Raw genomic sequence first — 21,377 nt, 5'->3', positions numbered from 1 at the left:
TACACAGATGTCAGATCAGAGTCACTGTTATCAATAAAGGTGAGCAGCTGAGAGGTGGCTTTGATCTAGAATACATAATAATAACAACTACCCTTGTAGTACGAACAGAGAGATTCTTGACATTTTGGGAAACTAAACAGGTGGGAGACTTTAAGTTTGAAAATGATTGTTGATAACCAAAGTTAAAGTGAAAATGAGTGAGAAAGGACACATTAATTCAAAATTCTTTTAACCTATAATACAGAAGAGATTTATAACCCAATACAAAATTCAATTCAAAATATTTTGTTTAGACAAAGCATATAATAAAGCAGTTAAATCTAAAAATGTAAATAAACCTTGTACACTGTATTCAAAACAGAAAAAGAAACAAAGACTGGACTGTTTAAAGTTCCTATTTTAATGTCTCAGAAGTGTTACAGAACTGCTGGCTTTGACAATGAAACCAATGTCTCTAAAGATGTCTATGTTAAGGCAGCCAATTCCAGTCATCTCAAAAACAAGTATATATCAAGAAAACTGGAATCTGCTTGAAGTGTAATACCTTCTCTTCACCCCTACTTCAATTTTCCCCACAGGTTCACTTAAGGACAAATCTTTTAAGATAATTTAATACAATACACATAAATTACCTTCCCATTTAGGGAAAGACAACTTTTACATAAATAACCTTTACAATTCTAAAATACATTTTCCAATTAATTAATCTGAAAGAAATTTTACTGTATACGATACAGAAAATATTTTTTCCATCAGTAACAAGTTGGGCTGTCTATAAACAAGCTTTGGCACCATCTTATGGTCACTCTTGAAACAGCAAGGGATCCACCCAAATATCAATGTAATTTTGGCACCTTTCTTTTGCAATAGCCATACATAATCCATCATTCTTCTGATATAACAAGTTAAAAAATAAAATTTGAGCTTCTTATTTACATAAGCAGCAGATTTAAGTTACAAAATGCATAACCACTTGTGCAAATAAATGCTCCCGTCTTATAACCCATATTTACTTTACAACTGCTTTGTTTTGCATTAAGAAACATTCAAGCAGGCAGGCAAACTTAAATATATATCAGTCTCTTTTAGACAATTAATTTAAAAAGCAGGCAATATAAATTATTAAATCTTAATCATGTGTTCCATCAAGACTAATTTTGATCTGATAGTCACAATATTTGAATTTCTCAATAACTGCAAGCTAGACTGGTGTCAAAGTGACATCACTGTCCGATAAACTAGCAAATCTGTTAAATTAGAAAATGATAACGCACAGTAGCAAATGGTCTCAGAAATGAAATCTTCAATTTATGCAGGCAGATAAGAAATTTAAAAGGCAATTCAGATCATAGTCCTAAAACATTCTTACGATACCTTAACATTAAATTCCTGTGTATATACTGGAGCAAGAATAATTCATTTTACAGATAATCTTTACAAGAAGCTGCAATTACTTACCCTCAGCACCTCAGCCCATACTACTATTTGTAATAATGATTAAATAATAATATTTTGGGCGAGGCAGGTTTGAGGACTGTTAAAATAGATCTACAAAATAGTATACGAGTGACTGATTTCTTTTCCTGCTGCCAGTCACCTCTGGCTAAATTAACAGACTTTTTTAAACAATGAAATCTGAACTAACCATTCAGTGCTCATTATTTTTCACAAAATGAATCGTAGTAATATTACTACTACATACTGCCAGCCTGAAGAAAATACAGCCTTACATAGAGTCATTTATTAGGAGCAATAATATTTCCTAATAAGGGACCATAATAAACAGCTGCCATAGAATCTAAGTGCTTGCAGTGCAATGTTTTTTTAAGAGATAAACTTTGACACTGATTAAGAATATTGGCATTCTGTATCACCTGTACATTTCAGATTCATAAATAACATCAGATTTCTTTAGAGACAAAAGCCGAGAAGTCTGTGCACCAGTAAAAACAAATGAAAATCTGAAAGTGGAAAACAATATGTTGAGGGTGCAGTAGAAACAGGTTATTTATTATCACCAACGGTTTTCTATAAAAATAATATTACTTTTGTATCAATGTTATTGTAGCACAGACTACTCATAAAAAACATACTGGACAGGCACATGTTACATGAAATCAACATCACAACATATGACATGAGAAATGTTTTCAGCACCAAAAACAGAGGGAGGTTTCCAGTGTCACCTCTGCTATGGGAAGCACATTGGAAATTGGGATAATGCACCAAAGATTCAGCTGTGTGACAGGACTGGCACTGTTGCCCGTTCCATGTCCAAATACCTGTCACAACTGCAGCCTGATGATGGGGTAGGAGGTGGAGCTGGCTCCAGGTATTTCATTACAGGTTACTTAGTACAGGTGGGGCATTTGGAATAATATCAGTGCCTTTGCCTTCCACCAGGTTGTCCCAGGAATTAAACTCCTCATTTAGATCTATAGGGAGTAACAGGAAAAAAAGAAAAAGGGAAAAAAAAAACAGCATGAGTAATTAAACCTCCAAAAATTATCCTATCCTAGGTCTGCTGCTCTTTTCGATTTACATGCTTCCATTAGGTCAGATTATCTCGGGGCATAACGTGAGCTACAACAGCTATGCTGATGACACACAGCTGTATTTATCAATACAGCCCGATGACCCCAACACTCTTGATTTAATGACACAATGTCTTACTTGTGTTTCTGAATGGATGAGTAGTAATTTTCTCAAACTAAATAAGGAGAAAACAGAAATTTTAGTGATTGGCAAAAATGAATATAATGAGGTTATTAGAAATAAACTTGATGCAATAGAATTAAAAGTCAAGACAGAGGTTAAGAATTTAGGGGTAACTATTGACACTGACCTGAATTTTAAACCACGTATTAATCAGATTACTAGGATAGCATTTTTTCACTTAAGAAATATAGCAAAAGATAGACCTCTTATTGCAAGATGCTGAGAAACAGTTCACGCTTTTGTTTTCAGTCGGCTAGATTACTGTAACGCACTCCTCACAGGACTACCCAAAAAGACATCAATCAATTACAACTAGTGCAGAATGCAGCTGCTAGAATCTTAACTAGGAAAAGAAAATCCGAACACATCTTTCCAGTTTTGATGACACAACATTGGTTACCTGTGTAATTTAGAATTTACTTTAAAATACTGCTTATGGTTTACAAAGCCTTAAGAAATCTCGCTCCATCTAATATTTCAGAATGCCTCTCACCTTACACTCCTAATCGTAACCTTAGATCTTCAAATGAGTGTCTGCTTAGAATTCCAAGAGTTAAACTTAAAAGAAGTGGTGAGGCGGCCTTCTGCTTTATGCACCTAAAATCTGAAAATAGCTTGCCAATAGGTATTCGCCAGGCTAATACAGTGGAGTTGAGTAAAAACAAATTACTTTAACATGGCTTTCTCATAGATTCAATTTTGTTTATTCCTGATGCTCTGTATATTCAATTTATTATCATTATCATTTATTGTGGCTCCAAAATTCGTACCAACTCCTACTTTCTCTTCTGTTCTTTTTCCAGTGTTCTGTGGTGGCAATCTGCGCCACCAACACCTGATCAAAGCACCGTGATGTCCCTACATTGATGGATTAAAGGCCAGAAGTCCACATGACAGTCATCATTAAGCTCTTCCATGTGAACCCTGAATACAATGAAGACTGATTGAGGTCATTTATGTTAGGTAGACTGCCTAGAGGGGGCTGGGTGGTCTCGGAACCCCTGCAGGTTTTATTTTTTTTCTCCAGCCATCTGGAGTTTTTTTTTTTCTGTCCTCCCTGGATATCAGACCTGACTTTTATGCTATGTTAATTAGTGTTCCCAAATTTTATTTTCTTATTTATTTTGTCTTTTTTCTCTTTCTTCATTCCGTAAAGCACTTTCAGCTACATCATTTGTATGAAAACGTGCTATATAAATAAATGTTGTTGTTGTTAAATTTGAATGGCAAAATTAACAACACTGTTCCACTGCACTTTGCATTTCTCATTTTTACAGTTTTTATAAAATCTTTAATGTTAAAATCTAAACACACGAGTTACAAGTAAAACTCTCTCTCTCTCTCTGAAAGTCACACAACATATAATCCTCCTATTTGTAAAAGTAATCGCCACCTTAGAAAACTGGATAATCCACTTTAGCTGTAATCACCAGCTAATCAATCTTTCCAATTGTAGTGCAGAAATTCTGGCCCATTGGTTTAGACTGATCAACTTCATGTCTGTACCATCAAAAAGTTTTCCAGAGGTAAAATAATCTACCAATATGTTTGACATTTTGGGATGTTTATACCACTGAATGCTACTTTTGGTGTTCTCCAGAAAAAAAAAAAGAATAAACAACTCTGAAAGTGAAGTAAGGATCAATGAGAGAAGCCTGAAATCCTATGAATTTCGTAGAGGGTTTAATGTGATTTCCTTTGAAAATGGATGCTTCAAGAAGTGATCTCTGCAGGACAGTCACTGTTCAAGATTGTGGTGAATGTTTTTTTGGGAAGTTCAAGAAATTTTAGGATGTTTTGTAATAATTTGCAGACTGATAAAATCAATAATGACTTTATGGAAGTGCATCTTTGCATGACTTGTCTCTAAAATTCACTGTGATAAGGAGTTAGTGAAATTTGTTAGTCACAGTGTGCCTAAAGCAGGTGTGATTTACTAGTTTCACACATTTAGCTGACTTAGACCCAAGTTTAACTTTGTATTATCTGTGATGGACTCATTCTTGCTTTGCACCAACTGCAGTCAGGACAAGCTACAATCCAGTGTTCCTGAACTAGATGACTTCTCACTACATTGGTTGATCTTGACTCATGCTTGCATGCATTACAGCATGGACTAATGCAACTATTTTCTGTCCACATCCAATGCTAAATGTGTAAAGGCCTGCATGGCTTGTGTTAAGAGGAATCTAAGGCTGTTTTTTTTTACTTATGCCTTTCATTAAAGTATCAGAAAAACAGCAGTGCAGTAAAACTACAAAATTAGGAGGAAAAACAGTATTTAGTAATAACTATACCTTTTTAATCTTATGTACCAGGGTTTGAGCCATTCGTGAACTCAACTGAGAATGCATGGTAAATTCCAATTCACTTCCTGGTATTGGAAATTATAATTGCATGCAACTGAAGGTAAATGGATTTGAAATTGAATTGGAATGTCAGGAAAAACAGAATTGAATTCAAATAAACTCCATGAAATTTCAGTTTCTAAGATAATTTGACTCGATTCTCTAAACAGTCTACAGTACATTAAATATTATGAATCACGTAAATAAAAAACATACAAAAATAGTACAAGATGAATTTATGTTTTATGTATCATGCATGTTAATGTCACAAATCACTGTTATAAATAAAAAGTACAATTATGATAATTTGCATTTGTCACTCTGTAATTAATGTCCCTAACAACATTTTCTTAAAATAGATTAAAACAATGTTTTCCAGAATTCTATGCAAGGTGAAGGTTCATAACTTACGAGCATAAATAAAAGCCAATTAGGGCCCATGTTGAAGGTGTAAGATTGGAGATTTTCTGTGAGTTTGGCTGGAAAAATTTTGATTGACTTTGGATTGCTTTAAGTGTATGATCTTGGACTGCATGGGGATCTGATTTGTGTTTGAACTCTGGATTGCAATGTTAACACACAAATTTGGAATCCATATTAAACTGGAAATATCGGAGAAATCTTAAATTTCTGGGAAGACCTTTATGAAGGATCATTTTGGTGAACCAGCTCCTACAACTTCAGGTAACCACAAAGCAATCTGTAAGCACTGTGGTATACCTGTGTTCATGGATCCAACTGAGCTACATCAAATTTTAAACGGCATCCTCAGGGTGAGTACTTGAACTGGTAGTGAACCAAGCACTTTGAAAATATAAACATATGATCAACACTGCTGCACAAGAATCAAACATATAGGATTTTATTCATTGCTAATAAATGTGGAAGTTTGGTTATTTACCAATGTAAAACAAAAAATGATTTTGTTTATGTGGCTGCATGTATTAACTTGTGCATGGGACAAGAGGACTCAATACAAACAATAAGTAATATCAATGGCCATGTCTAGCACTTGTCTCATCCACATCTTGGTATTTGTAAGGCACCATAAATAAAGTTCAAACGTATGTCCCTACATGTAATCCCAAAGAAATGCTCAGAAACAGCAATGAATGGAATTCGGCAGAATTTCACTGAATTGAATTCCACTTCCTGAAACTCCAATTCAATTCCAATTCAGTTTCTTATAGTTGTTAAATTCCAATTCTATTTCCTTGTTTGAATTAGAACTGTTGAGTTCATTCCTGAATTGACCCTAACCCTGTTACGTACTGTATTTGAATATACAGAATTCAATGCAGTGCTTCATTTTGTAATCAAACTAGCAAAATACCTGCGTTTCACAGCAGTGAAGTAGTGTGTTAAAGAAGTTATGAAAAAGAAAAGGAAACATTTTAAAAACAACGTAACATGATTGTCAATGTAATTGTCGTAGGCTTATTTTAGTATTTAAAGTGAATTTGATGATTGTAAAGAGTTTAATTTATGATTGTAAATGTTGTGTATGAGAAATGCACATTTTTAGGATGCAAGGATGTCTTTGTAAACGACGTTTGCATTTCTTCCCTCAGGCTGTAAAATGACCAAGCTGTCTGCTGAGCTTACTCTTGAGCATGCAATGTACAGTTGGCCATGTGAGAAGCAATCTTGTGTCAAGTCAAGGCCGAACTTTTTTAAAGTCTGGCCCTGTGACTTATTTATTGTCATAGTGAAGCAGGCCCTTATTGGAAATTGGAGGCGTTTGAATTGCAATGGGAGGTCAGAGGGTATGAGAGGGATGCAAGGAATAAATACAGTGTCCCCTGAGCCAGTTCCAGCGAAGACAGTTGCCTCAATGAGGTTATTGTGCAGAGATCTGATCTGAAGTCTGGTGCAGTTACAAAGTTTTAGTGGTTGTAAGTTTCGTAGTAACATACTGTAATTGGTGCACCGACCTTCAAAAATGGAGTGTGCAGTGGCACATCCGTAAGATTAGGAGTGTGAAGAAACTAAATGAAAAGGCAGGAATCACCAGCAGGAAGATGTGAAGCTAGGCAAACAGTAACAGGCTTGAAGTAGTGGAGTAAAGAAGAAGGGAGCAGTGAGCAAGACGAACAGCTGAGGAAAGTAAGGAAGGGAGTAAAGAGGCACATGAGCACGGGATGTTGTTAATGTATATAAGCAGGGAACCAACCACGTGGTAGGTGTGCGGACAGCGGCCGTGCAGAAAAAGGGAAGGGGGACCAGGGGTTGCCCATGTGCATCTCTGCCATGAAATAAATCCTCTGTTAATGGAAATAAGGAATGAAACCACCAAAAGGAGGGGTCAGTTCCTTACAGCATAATGGTGAGAACTGCCGAAATGAAGATGTTATTTTCAAAAGTTAGTTACGGGGCACAGCGCAAAATGAAACATACTTTATGTTTGTAAGTACAGTGTAAAGGATGAGCATTGGAAATTTGGGCTTCCTACATATATTGGAAGTTGCAGAAATAGTGAGGATGGGTTTCCCCTATCTACAGTATATATACAGTTTAGGGTGTACACCCATTTCCCCCCCCTTGGGTGTTGCGCTAGGACATGAAACATACCTAACTTTTTTAAGTACACTGCAAGGAATGAGCATGCGAAATTTCAGCTTCCCACCTATATGGAAAGTGGGAGAATAAGTGATGAGTCAGTGTGGACGTAGCCTTTTATATGTATAGACTATCTCAGACTAAATCTTTCCCACCATTAAAGTGTGATATTTTTCATACTGCAACCAGTAGTCATTTTCTTTTAGACCAGTCTAGATAACTACAAGTAATAAGAAAATAAGATATTGATATTACATTTCTGAATGAAACACCTACTTGTTAAAAATCTACGTATAATGAAACTCATGGCACAATAACCACTGAAGTTCTGCAAATACAGACATATGCAGTATAAATAAAAAAGGGTATTAATCTCCGTTGTCACACACGTGCACATGGGATGCAGCTAAACTCTGCACTGACTATTTTTCTTCCTTTCCTGTAGACCAAGAGTTCCCAAAGTGGTCGATTTGAACTTTCTAGGGGTCGATAGTTTCAATAAAAAAATTTGGGGGTCGACAACAGCAAAAATAGACCCCCTTACTACTGCTACTTGTTTATTACTTCAAAATATCTATGATTCCAATAAGTACCTAATTAAGAAGTAAAATTATTAAAAAAAAAACACTTTTTTAATAAAAACACATTACATACCAAACTTGCGAACAAAAAGGAAAAATGTGTCATTAAAAGAGTCACAGGTAAGAATGCATGAAAATACATGTAGCACAAACATGTCTGTGCATTGTCTTATCGAACATATCAAAGCAAGTGCGGACATGAAAAACCTTTGCATGTCTGCACTTGCTCGCAGTGAGACGAGACAACGCATATTCGATATTAGCAGAATCTATCAGTCTTGTACGGTCATGCTTTCATAAAACACTATAAATTGGTTCGTTTGATGTGACATGTACTTATTTGTGATTTGAACTTTGAATATAATTATTTATTGAGGAGCAGTACAGTGATCCCTCACTACATCACTCTTCGACTTTCGTGGCTTCACTTCATCGTGGATTTTATATGTAAGCATATCTAAATATATATCATGGATTTTTCTCTGTTTCACGGGTTTCTGCGGACAATGGGTCTCTTTATTTCTGGTATATGCTTCCTCAGTTGGTTTGCCCAGTTGATTTCATTGGCGGATGGTTGAGAAGCTACCCAATCAGAGCATGTATTATGTATTAAACTCCTCAATGATATACGATATGCTTCCCGTGCAGTGGTTCGCATACTTAAAAGCCCGAATAGCACCTATTGATTTTTGATTGTTTGCTTTTCTCTCTCTCTCTCTCTGACATTCTCTGCTCCTGACAGAGGGGGTGTAATCAGAGGGGCTGTTTGCACACTGGCCTAGAGGATATGGACGCTCCTCTAAAAAATGCTAAAAGACTACCTTCACATTGCTCCCTTTCTTGCGGCTGCTTTGTTGGGAGGTGCTTTGCATACTTAAAAGCCCTAAAAGCACCTATTGTTTCTTGATTGTTTGCTTTTCTCTCTCTCTCTCTGACATTCACTGGTCCTGACGCTAACTCCTTTGAAAAGGAAGATATGTTTGCATTCTTTTAATTGTGTGACAGAACTATCATCTCTGTCTTGTCATGGAGCACAGTTTAAACTTTTGAAAAAAGAGACAAATGTTTGTTTGCAGTGTATTAAAGTTCCTGTCTCTACAACCTCCTGCGTTTCTGTGCAAATCTGTGACCCAAGCGTGACAATATAAAAATAACAATATAAACGTATGATTTTCACTTTGGATTTTCGCCTTTCGCAGGGGGTTCTGGAACGCAACCCCCGCGATCGAGGAGGGATTACTGTACTACGAAAAAGAAAATCAGAGGACACAGTTTATTTATTCGAGTTTGAACAAAAATCTTCTTTCAAGTAAGTACATACTTTATTGTTTTGTTTTTGGTTTTTTTTTATCATGGGGCTGTCAAAATTGTTTGTTAATAAAAGTTTTTATTTCTTCAGATAATAATATGACCAAAAAAGAAATGCAGACAGTACAGCTTGGACTATTTGTACTTAATTTGAATTAACATATTTATTTTATAAATGTCAAAAATGTAAAAAAAACTCTGCTCGTATTTTTTTGCTTTAATTTTCGTTAGTGCAGGTTTCAGTATTAAATGTTGCACAAGATAATGTCATATTCCATAGTCCTTTTATCTTTTTCATTCATTAATTACAAGTGATTAAAATGAAAAGTTTGATATCTAGTGAAATATTTAATATCAAGTACTGTACAAATGTATTAATTTGAGTAAGTAAAGTAAATGACTAGGGGGTTGATGGTTTTAAAAGTTTTTGGAAAAGGGGTCTGCAGCTGAAAAAAGTTTGGGAACTCTTGCTGTAGACCATTCACGGGAGATTCCACCTGGCCCTCTTGATGTCACTTCTGGGACTGAGCCTATGGAAGGAGACCTTGCTGGCTCCGGCCCCTGTGATGTCCCGTCCAGGCTCGAAACAATGGCTGAAGACCTTCATGAGCCAGACCCCTGTGATCTCACCTCCTGTCTTCCCCTTTAAAAGCCTCCACCTTTTCCCTATTCCCTCAGTTCTGTTTTGGACTCGGTTTTGTGCACAGCAGTGCTGTATTTACTTGATCGACTTTGCAGCCAGGAAATCAATTATACGGGTGGCTGCCCCAAACCTTTCCATGACTGTGAGTCGAGTTTGTGACATTGCCGTAGTTGGCAGGATGGAGAAGTCCCGGAAGAGAAGGAGACAGGACCTGCAATGTACCCAGGTGGCAGCGTACCGGGGCCGAGTTTTCAGGCAGGGAGAGTGTCCCGTGGTTCGGCGAGAACTAGTACGGGCTCCGCTCCTGGCATGCTTAACCAGGCAACCTAGAGAGGCCAGGGAGTGTGCGAGAGGGGCTCACAGAGTTAGGCTGATCCGGAGGGGGGAGGCAAAAACAGCTTATTATGCTCTCTCGGAGAAGAGTGCCAGTCTCCCTGTGAAACCAGAGCCCCAATTACCACCTAGAGGTGCCCCAGACTGGCAGGTAAGTAAAGTACAAAACTGGAGGTTGGACCCAGAGTGGCCTGCTATCTGATCCTGAAAGCGCTTCCCTGTGGCTTCACCCAGCCGGTCTGGGGCAAGCAGTTTAAGAACATGGCAGAGCTCATAGAGCTTCTGGAAACTCAAAGGACGGCCTCAAAATCTGAGGGAGCAGAACCATTCCTTTGTCGAACTCAACCAGTGTACATGGCAAAACCTAGACCCGTACAACCCAGAGCTTGTGCCAGCATCCCCCGAGTCGCAGGTGCGCAAATCGCTTGGAAGCAAGGAGGGATGCAGGTAGAGGGGGAGGAGGGGTTGGTGTGCTCTGACTTAGCCATTGGCGGTCCCACATACAGGCGTAGTGGTTGTAAACAGGTACAAGACCATGGCCTTATTCGATTCCGGTAGCAACATTACCATTGTAGCCCACCGGTTTGTGCTGCCGCGACAGTGGTTAAGAATTAAGACCAGTATAGCCTGTGTCCACGGAGAAATCCGTTGGTACAGCTCCGCCGCTTGTCACATCAGTTACTGAGGATCGGTACGAAAATTAAGCATGGCCGTCCTTCCGATTCCACCACACTCGGTGATACTGGGGCGGGACTGGTCTAAAATTAAAAGCGGTGAGACACATACCACTCCTGGTGTTAACTTGGGCCTAGTTATAGACGGGGATAAGCCTTTTCAAGCTGCCTCCACGCCGTGTAACCAGCCAGCAGAGAGAGACGAAGCGGCCTCCCTGAGTGATGTGGCAACTCCCGGACCGTCATGTGGCGATACGTCATCCACCAGCGCCGAGACGGAATGGGAGGAAACCACACCTCTTGAGGTTGGCCCAGACCCTCTGTCCCTTTTTGCGGTTTCAATTCAGAGAGACGCTGGCTTCTTTTAAAAAGGGAGCAGTGGAATGATGACTCTCTGAAGTTTGTCAAAAATGCAGTGGTCCTAGTCAATGGCCATCACACTAACCAGTCGATGCCACAGGGTCCTCACTTTACGTTAGACCAGGGGTCCTCAATCCCAGTCCTAGACAGCCGCAGTGGCTGCAGGTTTTTGTTCTGACCTGGTTGCTTAATTAGAAAGCAATTCTTGCCAATAAAGCACTAACAAGCTATGAAATTAAATTAACTCTGCTATGTCCGGTCATTCTCATATCCTAGATTTTCTTTCCCTTTCTATCATGCAAATGATTTGAAGGCTAAAATGGACGAGTAATTCTCAATCCTTCACTTTTTTCTCTTCATTTCTCTTCCAAGTATTTAATTAAACCCAATAGTGCAGATAAATACACACAGGTGTAAATGTAAATAAGCTAAATGGAGAAATGCTGCTCTCTCTTGTCATTTGCATGTTATTGATAATAAGGAGCAATTAAAATAGCTATTTAAGACAAAATTAAGCAATAAGGGCTCAAAATCACTAAAGTGAAGCAGAAGTGTTACTTTAGCAATAAGTGCTTTTTATTAAGCAACTGGTTTGGAGCAAAAACCTGCAGCCACTGCTGCTCTCCAGGACCGTGATTGAGGACCCCTGCGTTAGACAATGACCTTCTGTATTGCGTAGCAGTGCATGATGGGTAGGAGAGATGGCTACTTTTATTCCTGCTGACCTTCCGGCGGCAGGTCTGTGAGTTAGCACACGCCCACCTCCTAGGTGGCCATTTGGGCAAAGAGAAAACCCTGGAGCAGATCAAACTCGATTTCTATTGGCCGGGAATCAATGAGGAGGTTCGCCGCTTTTGCACTTCTTGCCCCGAGTGTCAATTGCGACAAATTCCTAGGAAGGACCGTGCTCCTCTCGTTCCTATTCCCCTAATTAAAGTTCCCTTCCACATAATTGGGGTTGATTTATTCGGACCTCTACAGCCCTCAGCCCGAGGACACAAGTATATTTTAGTCCTCGTGGATTATGCTACCAAATACCCTGAAGCTCTTCCGTTGCGCTCAGCTACTTCTAAAGCCATCGCACAGGAATTGCTAGGGGTCTTTGCGCGTGTTGGCATATTAGATATCCTAAAAGAAGGATGGGAAGAAGAGGCTCTTCCCTCTACAAACATACTGGAGTATATTGCACAATTACGAGATAGATTTGGTAAGATTCGGCCCTTCCTTAAAAGTCACATGGAAGAGGTCCAAGTAGCACAGGTCCGATATTACGACCACAGCACGTCTCTCGTGGAGATCGTATCATGGTCCTAGTACCTACCTCTCACTCTAAGTTGCTTGCCTATTGGCAAGGCCCCTACGAAGTTAAGGAGAGGAAAGGACTCGTCGACTATTTGGTGAGTCAACCCAATTGTCGGCCGAGGGAACGGGTTTATCATGTAAACCTGCTGAAACCGCGGAAGGACAGGGATCTCGATCCCTCCTCCGGTCAGCCCCGCTCACTCTTTGCTCACACAGCTAGTCTTAACTTCCAGGCAGATTTAGGTCCCAGACAACAACGGGAGTTGGAAACAGTTATCCTGTCTGTCCTGGAGGTAGTGAGTGAAAACCCCGGAAGGACCTCTCTGGTTGAGCTCGACAGAGCCCGGGGTTATAGTCCGAGAACATCCTTATCGTCTTCTCGAGGCAAAAAGGTCTGAAGAAGAGCTTGAGATCAAGCACATGCTGGAACTAGGTGTAATCGTGGAAAGCCATAGTCCCTGGTCCAGTACCATTGTATTGGTCACTAAGCCTGACGGGAGTTGGAGGCTTTGCAATGACTTCCGTCAGCTTAATCAAGTCTCCCAATTTGATGCCTATCTAATGCCAAAAGTGGACAACCTCCTCAAGAGGCTTGGACAGGCTCAATATTTGACCACACTGGACATGACAAAGGGGTACTGACAGGGTCTTTTAACTGACTCCGCGAAGGTTAAAACCGTGTTTAGCACCCCTAGCAGACACTGGCAGTATCGTGTCCTTCCAGTTGGGTTGCATGGGGCTCCAGCAACCTTCCAGCATCTGGCTACAGTGCTGTCTACCTGGATGACGTGGTCATCTATTCCAGCACATGGATGGAACACCTACGGCAGGTAAAAGCAGTATTGCGGACACTTGGTGAGGCCGGGCTTTGGATTAATCCCAAGAGAGAGCGGTGCCCTTGACTGATTTGACAAAGAAGAGGGCCCCAAACATTGTGGCATGGACTGAAAAGACAAGTGCTGTATTTAGTGACTTGAAGCAGGCGCTTACGTCTGCACCTATTTTGAAGGCACCTAACTTTTCTTTGTCTTTCATCCTCCAGACGGACGCTTCAGACACAGGCCTTGGGGCTGTGCTGAGCCAAAGTGTTAATGATGTGGAACAAACCATCATGTTCCTGAGCCAGAAACTGTTGTACCGGGAAGACCAGGTATGCGGCGGTGGAGAGAGAGGCTTTGGTGATTAAATGGGTGATTACTCAGCTGAGGTACTACCTGTTGTGCCAGGAATTCACCCTTGTCACGGACCATGCACTTTTACAGTGGATGGCCCTGCACAAGGAGTCGAATCCGCGGGTCCCCCGGTGGTTTCTTGACCTCCAGCCATACAAGTTTTCGCACCTTCATCGTTGGGGCACCCTTCACACCAACGCTGATGCTCTTTCTCGGTTTCACGACCTCTCGGTCAGGGTTGCCCGACCCGATGGGTCTGGGCTGAGGGGGAGGCCTTGTCACACACGTGCACATGGGAGGCAGCTAAAGGCCTTGAGTAAGGGCAGTTCAGAGTCATACCGGGATTGGCTTGAACCAATGGCTGAAGACCTTCATGAGCCAGACTCCTGTGATCTCACTTCCTGTCTTCCCCTTAAAAAGCCTCCACCATTTCCCTATTTCCTCAGTTCTGCTTTGGACTGTTTTGTGCACAGCAGTGCTGTATTTACATGATAAACGTTTTTTGCAGCAAGGAAATCAATTATATGGGAGGATACCCCAAACCTTTCTATGACTGAGTCGAGTTTGTGACACTGTAAATAAAATTAGAATAACCTCAGTCCATCCTTTGAATTAGCTTTGTTTGATGTTATTTATCTGTTTTGCACACTAAAGAATTAATTTCAGCCCTCAGATCGCACTCTGTTTGTCAAAAATTTCATCACAGAGGCGGGATGTACTGTTGGGATACAACCTACAAACAGTAAGTTACTGTATTCTAAAATGGCTAAATCGATCATAATGAAATTTTTCATGTACAACAAAGCAACTTAAAATCTAAGCTACACGGCATTAAAAAAAACAAAAAAAAAAACAGATTTGGTACAGTGACTATAAACAATTTGGGGAGAGGTGTTCAAGAAATTTAGCATATTACTGAATATAATACGTCTTTAAATCTATATCCCTTCCCAATGCAAGTATGTGTCCACCGAGGCTTGGCACTATCACCCTTGATCTTCATCCTATATATGGACACATTTACAGCGGATATCCGGACACCAGTACCATGGACATTGCTGTACACGGACATCACCGTTTAAATACCTGGGCTCCAGTATAAGCACTGAAGACAGTACCCCCCCTTACACACATGTTGCCGTGGTGTGGCCCAAGTGGCGAAAAGTCACAGGTGTCCTGTGCAATTGATGGATGCTAAATTGCATCAAGGCAAAAGTGTACAAGAATGTCATTCGACCAGTGGCCCTCTGTGGTGTCGAATGTTGGCCGGCCACCGCACAACAAGAACAGGTGCTCTATATGATGGCGATAAAGATGCTCACTCGAACTCACGAGGTGGGATCACGTAATGAACATGGACATTAGGAGAAGGATGGGAGGGGCACCAATCACAGAGAAGATGCGAGAGGCTCAATTTAGGTGGTAAGGATAGGTCCTGCATAGCGAAGAAGAGACATTGGACTAGATCACCCTTCGACTAAGTCCAGATGACAAGCGACCACGTGGAAGACCCAAAAAGCACTGGTATGACAGAATCAAGGTGGACCTGTGACAGATTGACTTAAATTCCAGAAGGCTCTCTAGATTGGAAGAAGTGGAGGAAGGCAGTGAAAGCAGAAAACCCTGCATTAGAGCGGGACAAATGCTGTACTTTAAGGCCTTTCAAATGGGATTGATGACAATACAAAAACTATGCTATCTAACCAAAACTGTTCAGCCGATGGCAATAAATTTGGCATATTGTGTTGATTTATCCTACTTATAGAGAGGGTTACATTACATGTTAATGTTTTAATGGAATCAATTGCACCGGATGTGGGGTATGGTGTGATGGAGGACCATCACAAAAATTGTGCATCACCCAAAAATTGCCGTCTACTTTCATTAAATTTTGTATTTACATTATTGTTCATGTGCTTTAAAATATAGCCTTCATGGAGTTTTAAGAATTTCTCTGGGAAGTTGTAACTAGATACACAACACCACAAAAACCATTCATTACTCAGAAACAGCTAAGTGGATGCTCATGAAATTTTGCACTTACATTGCAGTTAACCTAATTTAACTTTGAGCTTCAGAAGTTCAAAAGTTTCATCATGAATGGAGTTATATAGAGGGAATAACACAAAAACTGTTATTTTTGCCTATCTTACATGCTACTGTTAGTGCTTCGATTATTCAACAAGCCATCAAATTTATTAATGTGGGATTAACCATCTATGTTTGAAACCATAGCAAACCAGAAAATACAAAGAAGTAGCATTTACAGTTTCAGTATAGGAAGGACTAACTCCAACTACAGAATCTAATCATACACAAAAAGAAAACATTCTCCACTCATGAGAGAAGAGAAATTGATTGACGTAGTGAAGATCATGGATGGGAGATCTGCATTTCAGCCAGCAATGACAAAAGGGTCAACGTTTAAAAATACATAAACACTTGCTTTCAAATTTAACCAATTACATAAGGATACCAGGACAAAACCAGATACTTCAGCTAGTAATTATTTAAATTTGCATTAAAGATTCTTCTCACCTAAATGTCTGTTGAGGAATGCCATTGCTGCCCTGGCTGTAATTTCCAAGGCTCTCTCTGGCTGTAGCTTGCCCCTGGTTTCATAAATGCGGCTCAGCCACGGACTAGTCAAGAATGTAAAGTCAGAGTGGCTTTGATGAACAGTCCCTCTAAAAGGAGAACAATTAGTGAAGAAAAGTTATAAATTATTACTTTGTAACCAGACAGTTCCCACACCTTAATCAAACAAAAAAACACCTTTGCCATGAGGTAGAAAAGGTGGTAAACATCATGAAAGTGTGGCCAAACATGCTATAGAGTCAACATGGAATAAAATCTCTAAGGAATGTTTCCAGCACCATGTTATATCAATGCCTGTAACACTTCAAGCTGCTCTGTGGGCAAAAGGGGTATCCTCCTGTATTAGATATCTAGTAAAATGACCAAAGAGTGTATTTTTAGATCTATCATTTTCATAGCATAATGAGAGCAGGTCAAAGAGGTGCATATCAAAGGTTCCTGACTCTACTCGCTTTGCTACCTAATAGCTCAGACTTTCTATATGGAGCCTGTAGTAAGCTTTTGCTTATTACAGTTTTTTCAGTTTACTGAGTCTTCTGCATTACTCACCTTTATTTTACATTACAATCCTGGATAATCCAGTCTCTGTTAAATTATATATGTTACTTTACTAGTGCGCACTATACTTGTACACGTTGAATGTTTTGATTATAAGCAATGAAGAGATGTAAATTATTCTCTTTCAGATCTTCTATGAGTTAGAAGAGTATACTTATTCTAACTGTGTAAAACAGTGTTTTCCAATCAGGACACAACATCAAAGGTGTGTTGAGTTTAAATACAAAATTAAGAGTTTAGAAACTATATAGATAATTAACTTTATAGGAAGTAGTTGAATGGAAAATTCTCTCACAGGATTGTAATCATCTTGGTTTCTTTATTATTCTGGAAAAGTTTCTTCATCTTTGTAATACTGTCTGTAGTCTGAAAGGTTTCTGTATTGATGAAAAAAGCAGGTTTTCTCATTTGAAAATACAGATTATTTTCAATGGGGAACATCCAAGCATCCAAAGCGATGGCACACCTGTCACAAAAGACAGAAAATATTGCATCATTCTTATTGTATTTCACTTTTGAAAGGAGGATGCAACACCAAAGATAAAAATGTTGCCATTGGGTATAGGCATCTCCAAACTGGGCAAAAAGATTACTTTTCTAAAGCTATGTTTCTCTATGGATTCAGACGTTGATAAGACTGGTCAGGTTAGAACATAACTTATGTAAATGAGTATAATCTGAAACACAGAAGGAATCTGATGCTATCTTAAATTGATTGCTCAGTCAGTCACTTGTTTTCCTTTGGATTTAGAGACCAACTTCAACCACACGACGTTGATTAGTTTAATATTACCAAAAACTAATAAAAAGATAATATTCTGTTAGCCAATTGTAATTTAAAATCAAATTTTCAATAAAATTCTTCAGAGGTATGTAATCCATTAGGGGTTCTTTCTTTTATTATGATGTGCATTATAGTAGATTTCACAAGGCAAAAACTGATAAATCTTTAATTTTCTTTTAAAAACTACTTTTAAAAACAATCAAAAATGACAAGAAATGTTTGAGACATTTTTTAATAAGTATTTAACTATCATAAGTGACATGGTCCTATAGAATCAAACTGGCAATGACTTGGTTATTTTTTATGGCAAACTAACCTTCCATTGGCCTGAAAAACAGAAAATTGCACGTGTTATTGGATACCACCGGAATTTAGCCCCACTTATGATGAAGAATTAGATTATACAGTTTTCGGAACACCATTTTACTTTTACCCGGTTAATGTGAATAACGTACAGTATTTGTTAATCAAAGTCAGTGAAGTATACTTCCTTTTAGTAGCAGTGTGCTCTTTAATAAGAATAATTCTCCAAGCCTCAAGGCTAATTAAAGTTATAGGGTAGTTTCAGAAACATGACAATAAATTCAGTCAAGTGGATTACCGTCACAAGATCTCAATTAGAAAGAAATGCTGTCAGATGAAACCTACAAACTTGATACAGTTAAATTTTGTCATTGGGACAGATCTGGATCTGGATCTTTGGCATATCAGTAGGACGCCGCCACGGGAGGTGTATAGTTAAGGAATCACTATTCAATTCGGTCCACTTCCCTCTGCCACCTTTTTAATAAACAAATAGTTAGGGTTTCTATTAGCCTTAGAAAATCACTAATTTCTACAAGTACAAAAATCTTGCTGTTTTAAATAAAATATAATTACTTGTTCCTTAATAAGCTTAAAGCCATTCCAAGAAGTGCCTAAAACCTACGAACTCAACAAATAAAGCAGATGTAAATTCTATGCCAAAAGTCAAAAATATTTTTTAGAAACTGCAGCTGTTACTAACCTGAAGCGATCATCTTTGAGTAAGGCTAACAGAGAAGTAGCTCCTCCAAAGGAATGTCCTATGACCCCAACCTTCTCCATGTCTACCCTATTCTAAAAAAGAAAGAATAAAATATATTTATTTTAACTTAGAACTCATGTCTAACATCATTGGGAAGGATTCCACTAAAGGATTTTGAGCTCATCAAACAAAATATTCTAGAAGAAACAAGTGCTCTCAAAAGATAATAAAGGATTTTAAACTATGAAACTACTTTTTAGCAGTAACATTCATAACTTTCTGAAAATCTGCACAAACACACTCCAGGAGTGTTAAGAATATGAAAACACACAGGAAGTGTAGTCATTGCAGTCAAAATTTTATACCAGAATTCCACTTAACTGAAAACAGAAGCATCCATAATGCACATTAAATGTGACAGAACATGGAGATACATACATACTGTACATGAGCCCCATGGGCTCACCACCTATGGGAGGGGCCAAGGAGGTTGGGTGCAGTGTAAGTTGGGTGGTGGCGGCGGGACCTTGGCGGTCTGATCCTCGGCTACAGAAACTGGCTCTTGGGACGTGGAATGTCACCTCTCTGAAGGGGAAGGAGCCTGAGCTAGTGCGCGAGGTCGAGAGGCTCCGGCTAGATATAGTCGAACTCACCTCGACGCACAGCTTGGACTCTGGAACCAATCTTCTTGAGAGGGGCTAGACTCTCTACCACTCTGGAGTTGCCCCGGTGAGAGGCGCCGAGCAGGTGTGGGCATACTTATTGCCCCCTGACTCGGAGCCTGTGCATTGGGGTTTACCCCTGTGGGCGAGAGGGTGGCCTCCCTCCGCCGGGTGGGGAAGGGTCCTGACTGTTTGTTTGTGCGTATCGCCAACAGCAGTTTGGAGTATCCACCCTTTTTGGAGTCTCTGGAGGGGTTGCTAGAGGGCATACCTTCTGGGGATTCCCTCGTTTTCCTGGGAGACTTCAATGCTCACGTGGGCAATGACAGTGAGACCTGGAAGGGCGTGATTGGGAGGAATGGCCCCCCCGATCTGAACCCGAGCGGTGTTTTGTTATTGGACTTCTGTGCTCGTCATGGATTGTCCATAACGAACACCATGTTCAAGCATAAGGGTGTTCATATGTATACTTGGCACCAGGACACCCTAGGCCTCAGGTCGATGATCGACTTTGTGGTCGTGTCGTGGACTTGCGGCCATATGTCTTGGACACTCGGGTGAAGAGAGGGGCGGAGCTGTCAACTGATCACCACCTGGTGGTGAGTTGGCTTCGATGGTGGGGGAGATGCGGTCAGACCTGGTAGGCCCAAGCGTGTTGTGAGGGTCTGCTGGGAGCGGCTGGCAGAGTCCCCTGTCAGAAGTAGCTTCAACTCCCACCTCCGGCAGAACTTCAACCCGTCCCGAGGGAGGTGGGGACATTGAGTCGAATGGGCCATGTTCCGTGCCTCTATTGTTGAGGCGGCTGACGGAGCTGTGGCCGCAAGGTGGTCGGTGCCTGTCGTGGCGGCAATCCCGAACCCGTTGGTGGACACGGCGGTGAGGGATGCCGTCAAGCTGAAGAAGGAGTCCTATAGGACTTTTTGTCCTGTGGGTCTCTGGAGGCAGCTGATAGGTACCGGCAGGCCAAGCGGAGCGCTGCTTCGTTGTTGCTGAGGCAAAACTTCGGGCATGGGAGGAGTTTGGAGGCCATGGAGAGCGACTTTGGACGGCTTCGAGGAGATTCTGGTCCACCGTCCGGCGTCTCAGGAGGGAAGCAGTGCAGTGTCAACACCGTATATGGTGGGGATGGTGCGCTGCTGACCTCGACTTCGGGCGTTGTGGGTCGGTGGGAGGAGTACTTGAAGACCTCCTCAATCCCACTAACATGCCTTCCAATGAGGAAGCAGAGCCTGGGGACTCTGAGGTGGGCTCTCCCATCTCTGGGACTGAAGTCACCGAGGTGGTCAAAAACTCCTTGGTGGCAGGGCCCGGGGTGGATGAGATACCCGGAGTTCCTTAAGGCTCTGGATGTTGTAGGACTGTCTTGGTTGACACGTCTCTGCAACATCGCATGGACATCGGGACAGTGCCTCTGGATTGGCAGACCGGGGTGGTGGTCCCCTCTTTAAAAGGGGACGGAGGGTGTGTTCCAACTATAGAGGGATCACACTCCTCAGCCTCCCTGGAAAAGTCTATTCGGGGTTCTGGAGAGGAGGGTCCGTCGGATAGTGAACCTCGGATTCAGGAGGAACAGTGTGGTTTTAGTCCTGGTCGCGGAACAGTGGACCAGCTCTTCACCCTTAGCAGAGTCCTGGAGGGTGCATGGGAGTTTGCCCACCGGTCTACATGTGTTTTGTGGACTTGGAAAGGCATTCGACCGTGTCCCTCGGGAATCCTGTGGGGGTGCTCGGGAGTATGGGGTACGGACCCCTGATAAGAGCTGTTCGGTCTC

The 21,377-nt window shown here is 40.7% G+C and overlaps 1 protein-coding gene across 1 annotated transcript in view; it reads right to left on the bottom strand.

The window, feature by feature from the left end:
* Positions 1 to 381: 381 nt before the first annotated feature.
* The window catches only part of LOC120517562 (platelet-activating factor acetylhydrolase 2, cytoplasmic-like), a 55,249-nt gene continuing 34,253 nt past the window's right edge, over positions 382 to 21,377 (bottom strand). The window contains exons 9-12 of the mRNA XM_039739963.1: positions 18,945 to 19,036; positions 17,450 to 17,620; positions 16,537 to 16,685; positions 382 to 2,435 (exon numbers count right to left, since the gene is read on the bottom strand). Coding sequence (XP_039595897.1) covers positions 2,341 to 2,435; positions 16,537 to 16,685; positions 17,450 to 17,620; positions 18,945 to 19,036 — 507 coding nt within the window. The 3' untranslated portion in view covers positions 382 to 2,340. The remainder of the gene's footprint in view (positions 2,436 to 16,536; positions 16,686 to 17,449; positions 17,621 to 18,944; positions 19,037 to 21,377) is intronic.

The sequence above is a fragment of the Polypterus senegalus genome, chromosome 17 (assembly GCF_016835505.1).
Source record: "Polypterus senegalus isolate Bchr_013 chromosome 17, ASM1683550v1, whole genome shotgun sequence".
NCBI classification, from domain to species: Eukaryota; Metazoa; Chordata; class Cladistia; order Polypteriformes; family Polypteridae; genus Polypterus; species Polypterus senegalus.
Note: the sequence above shows the minus strand (reverse complement) of the source record. Positions and strands in the feature narration are given on the sequence as shown.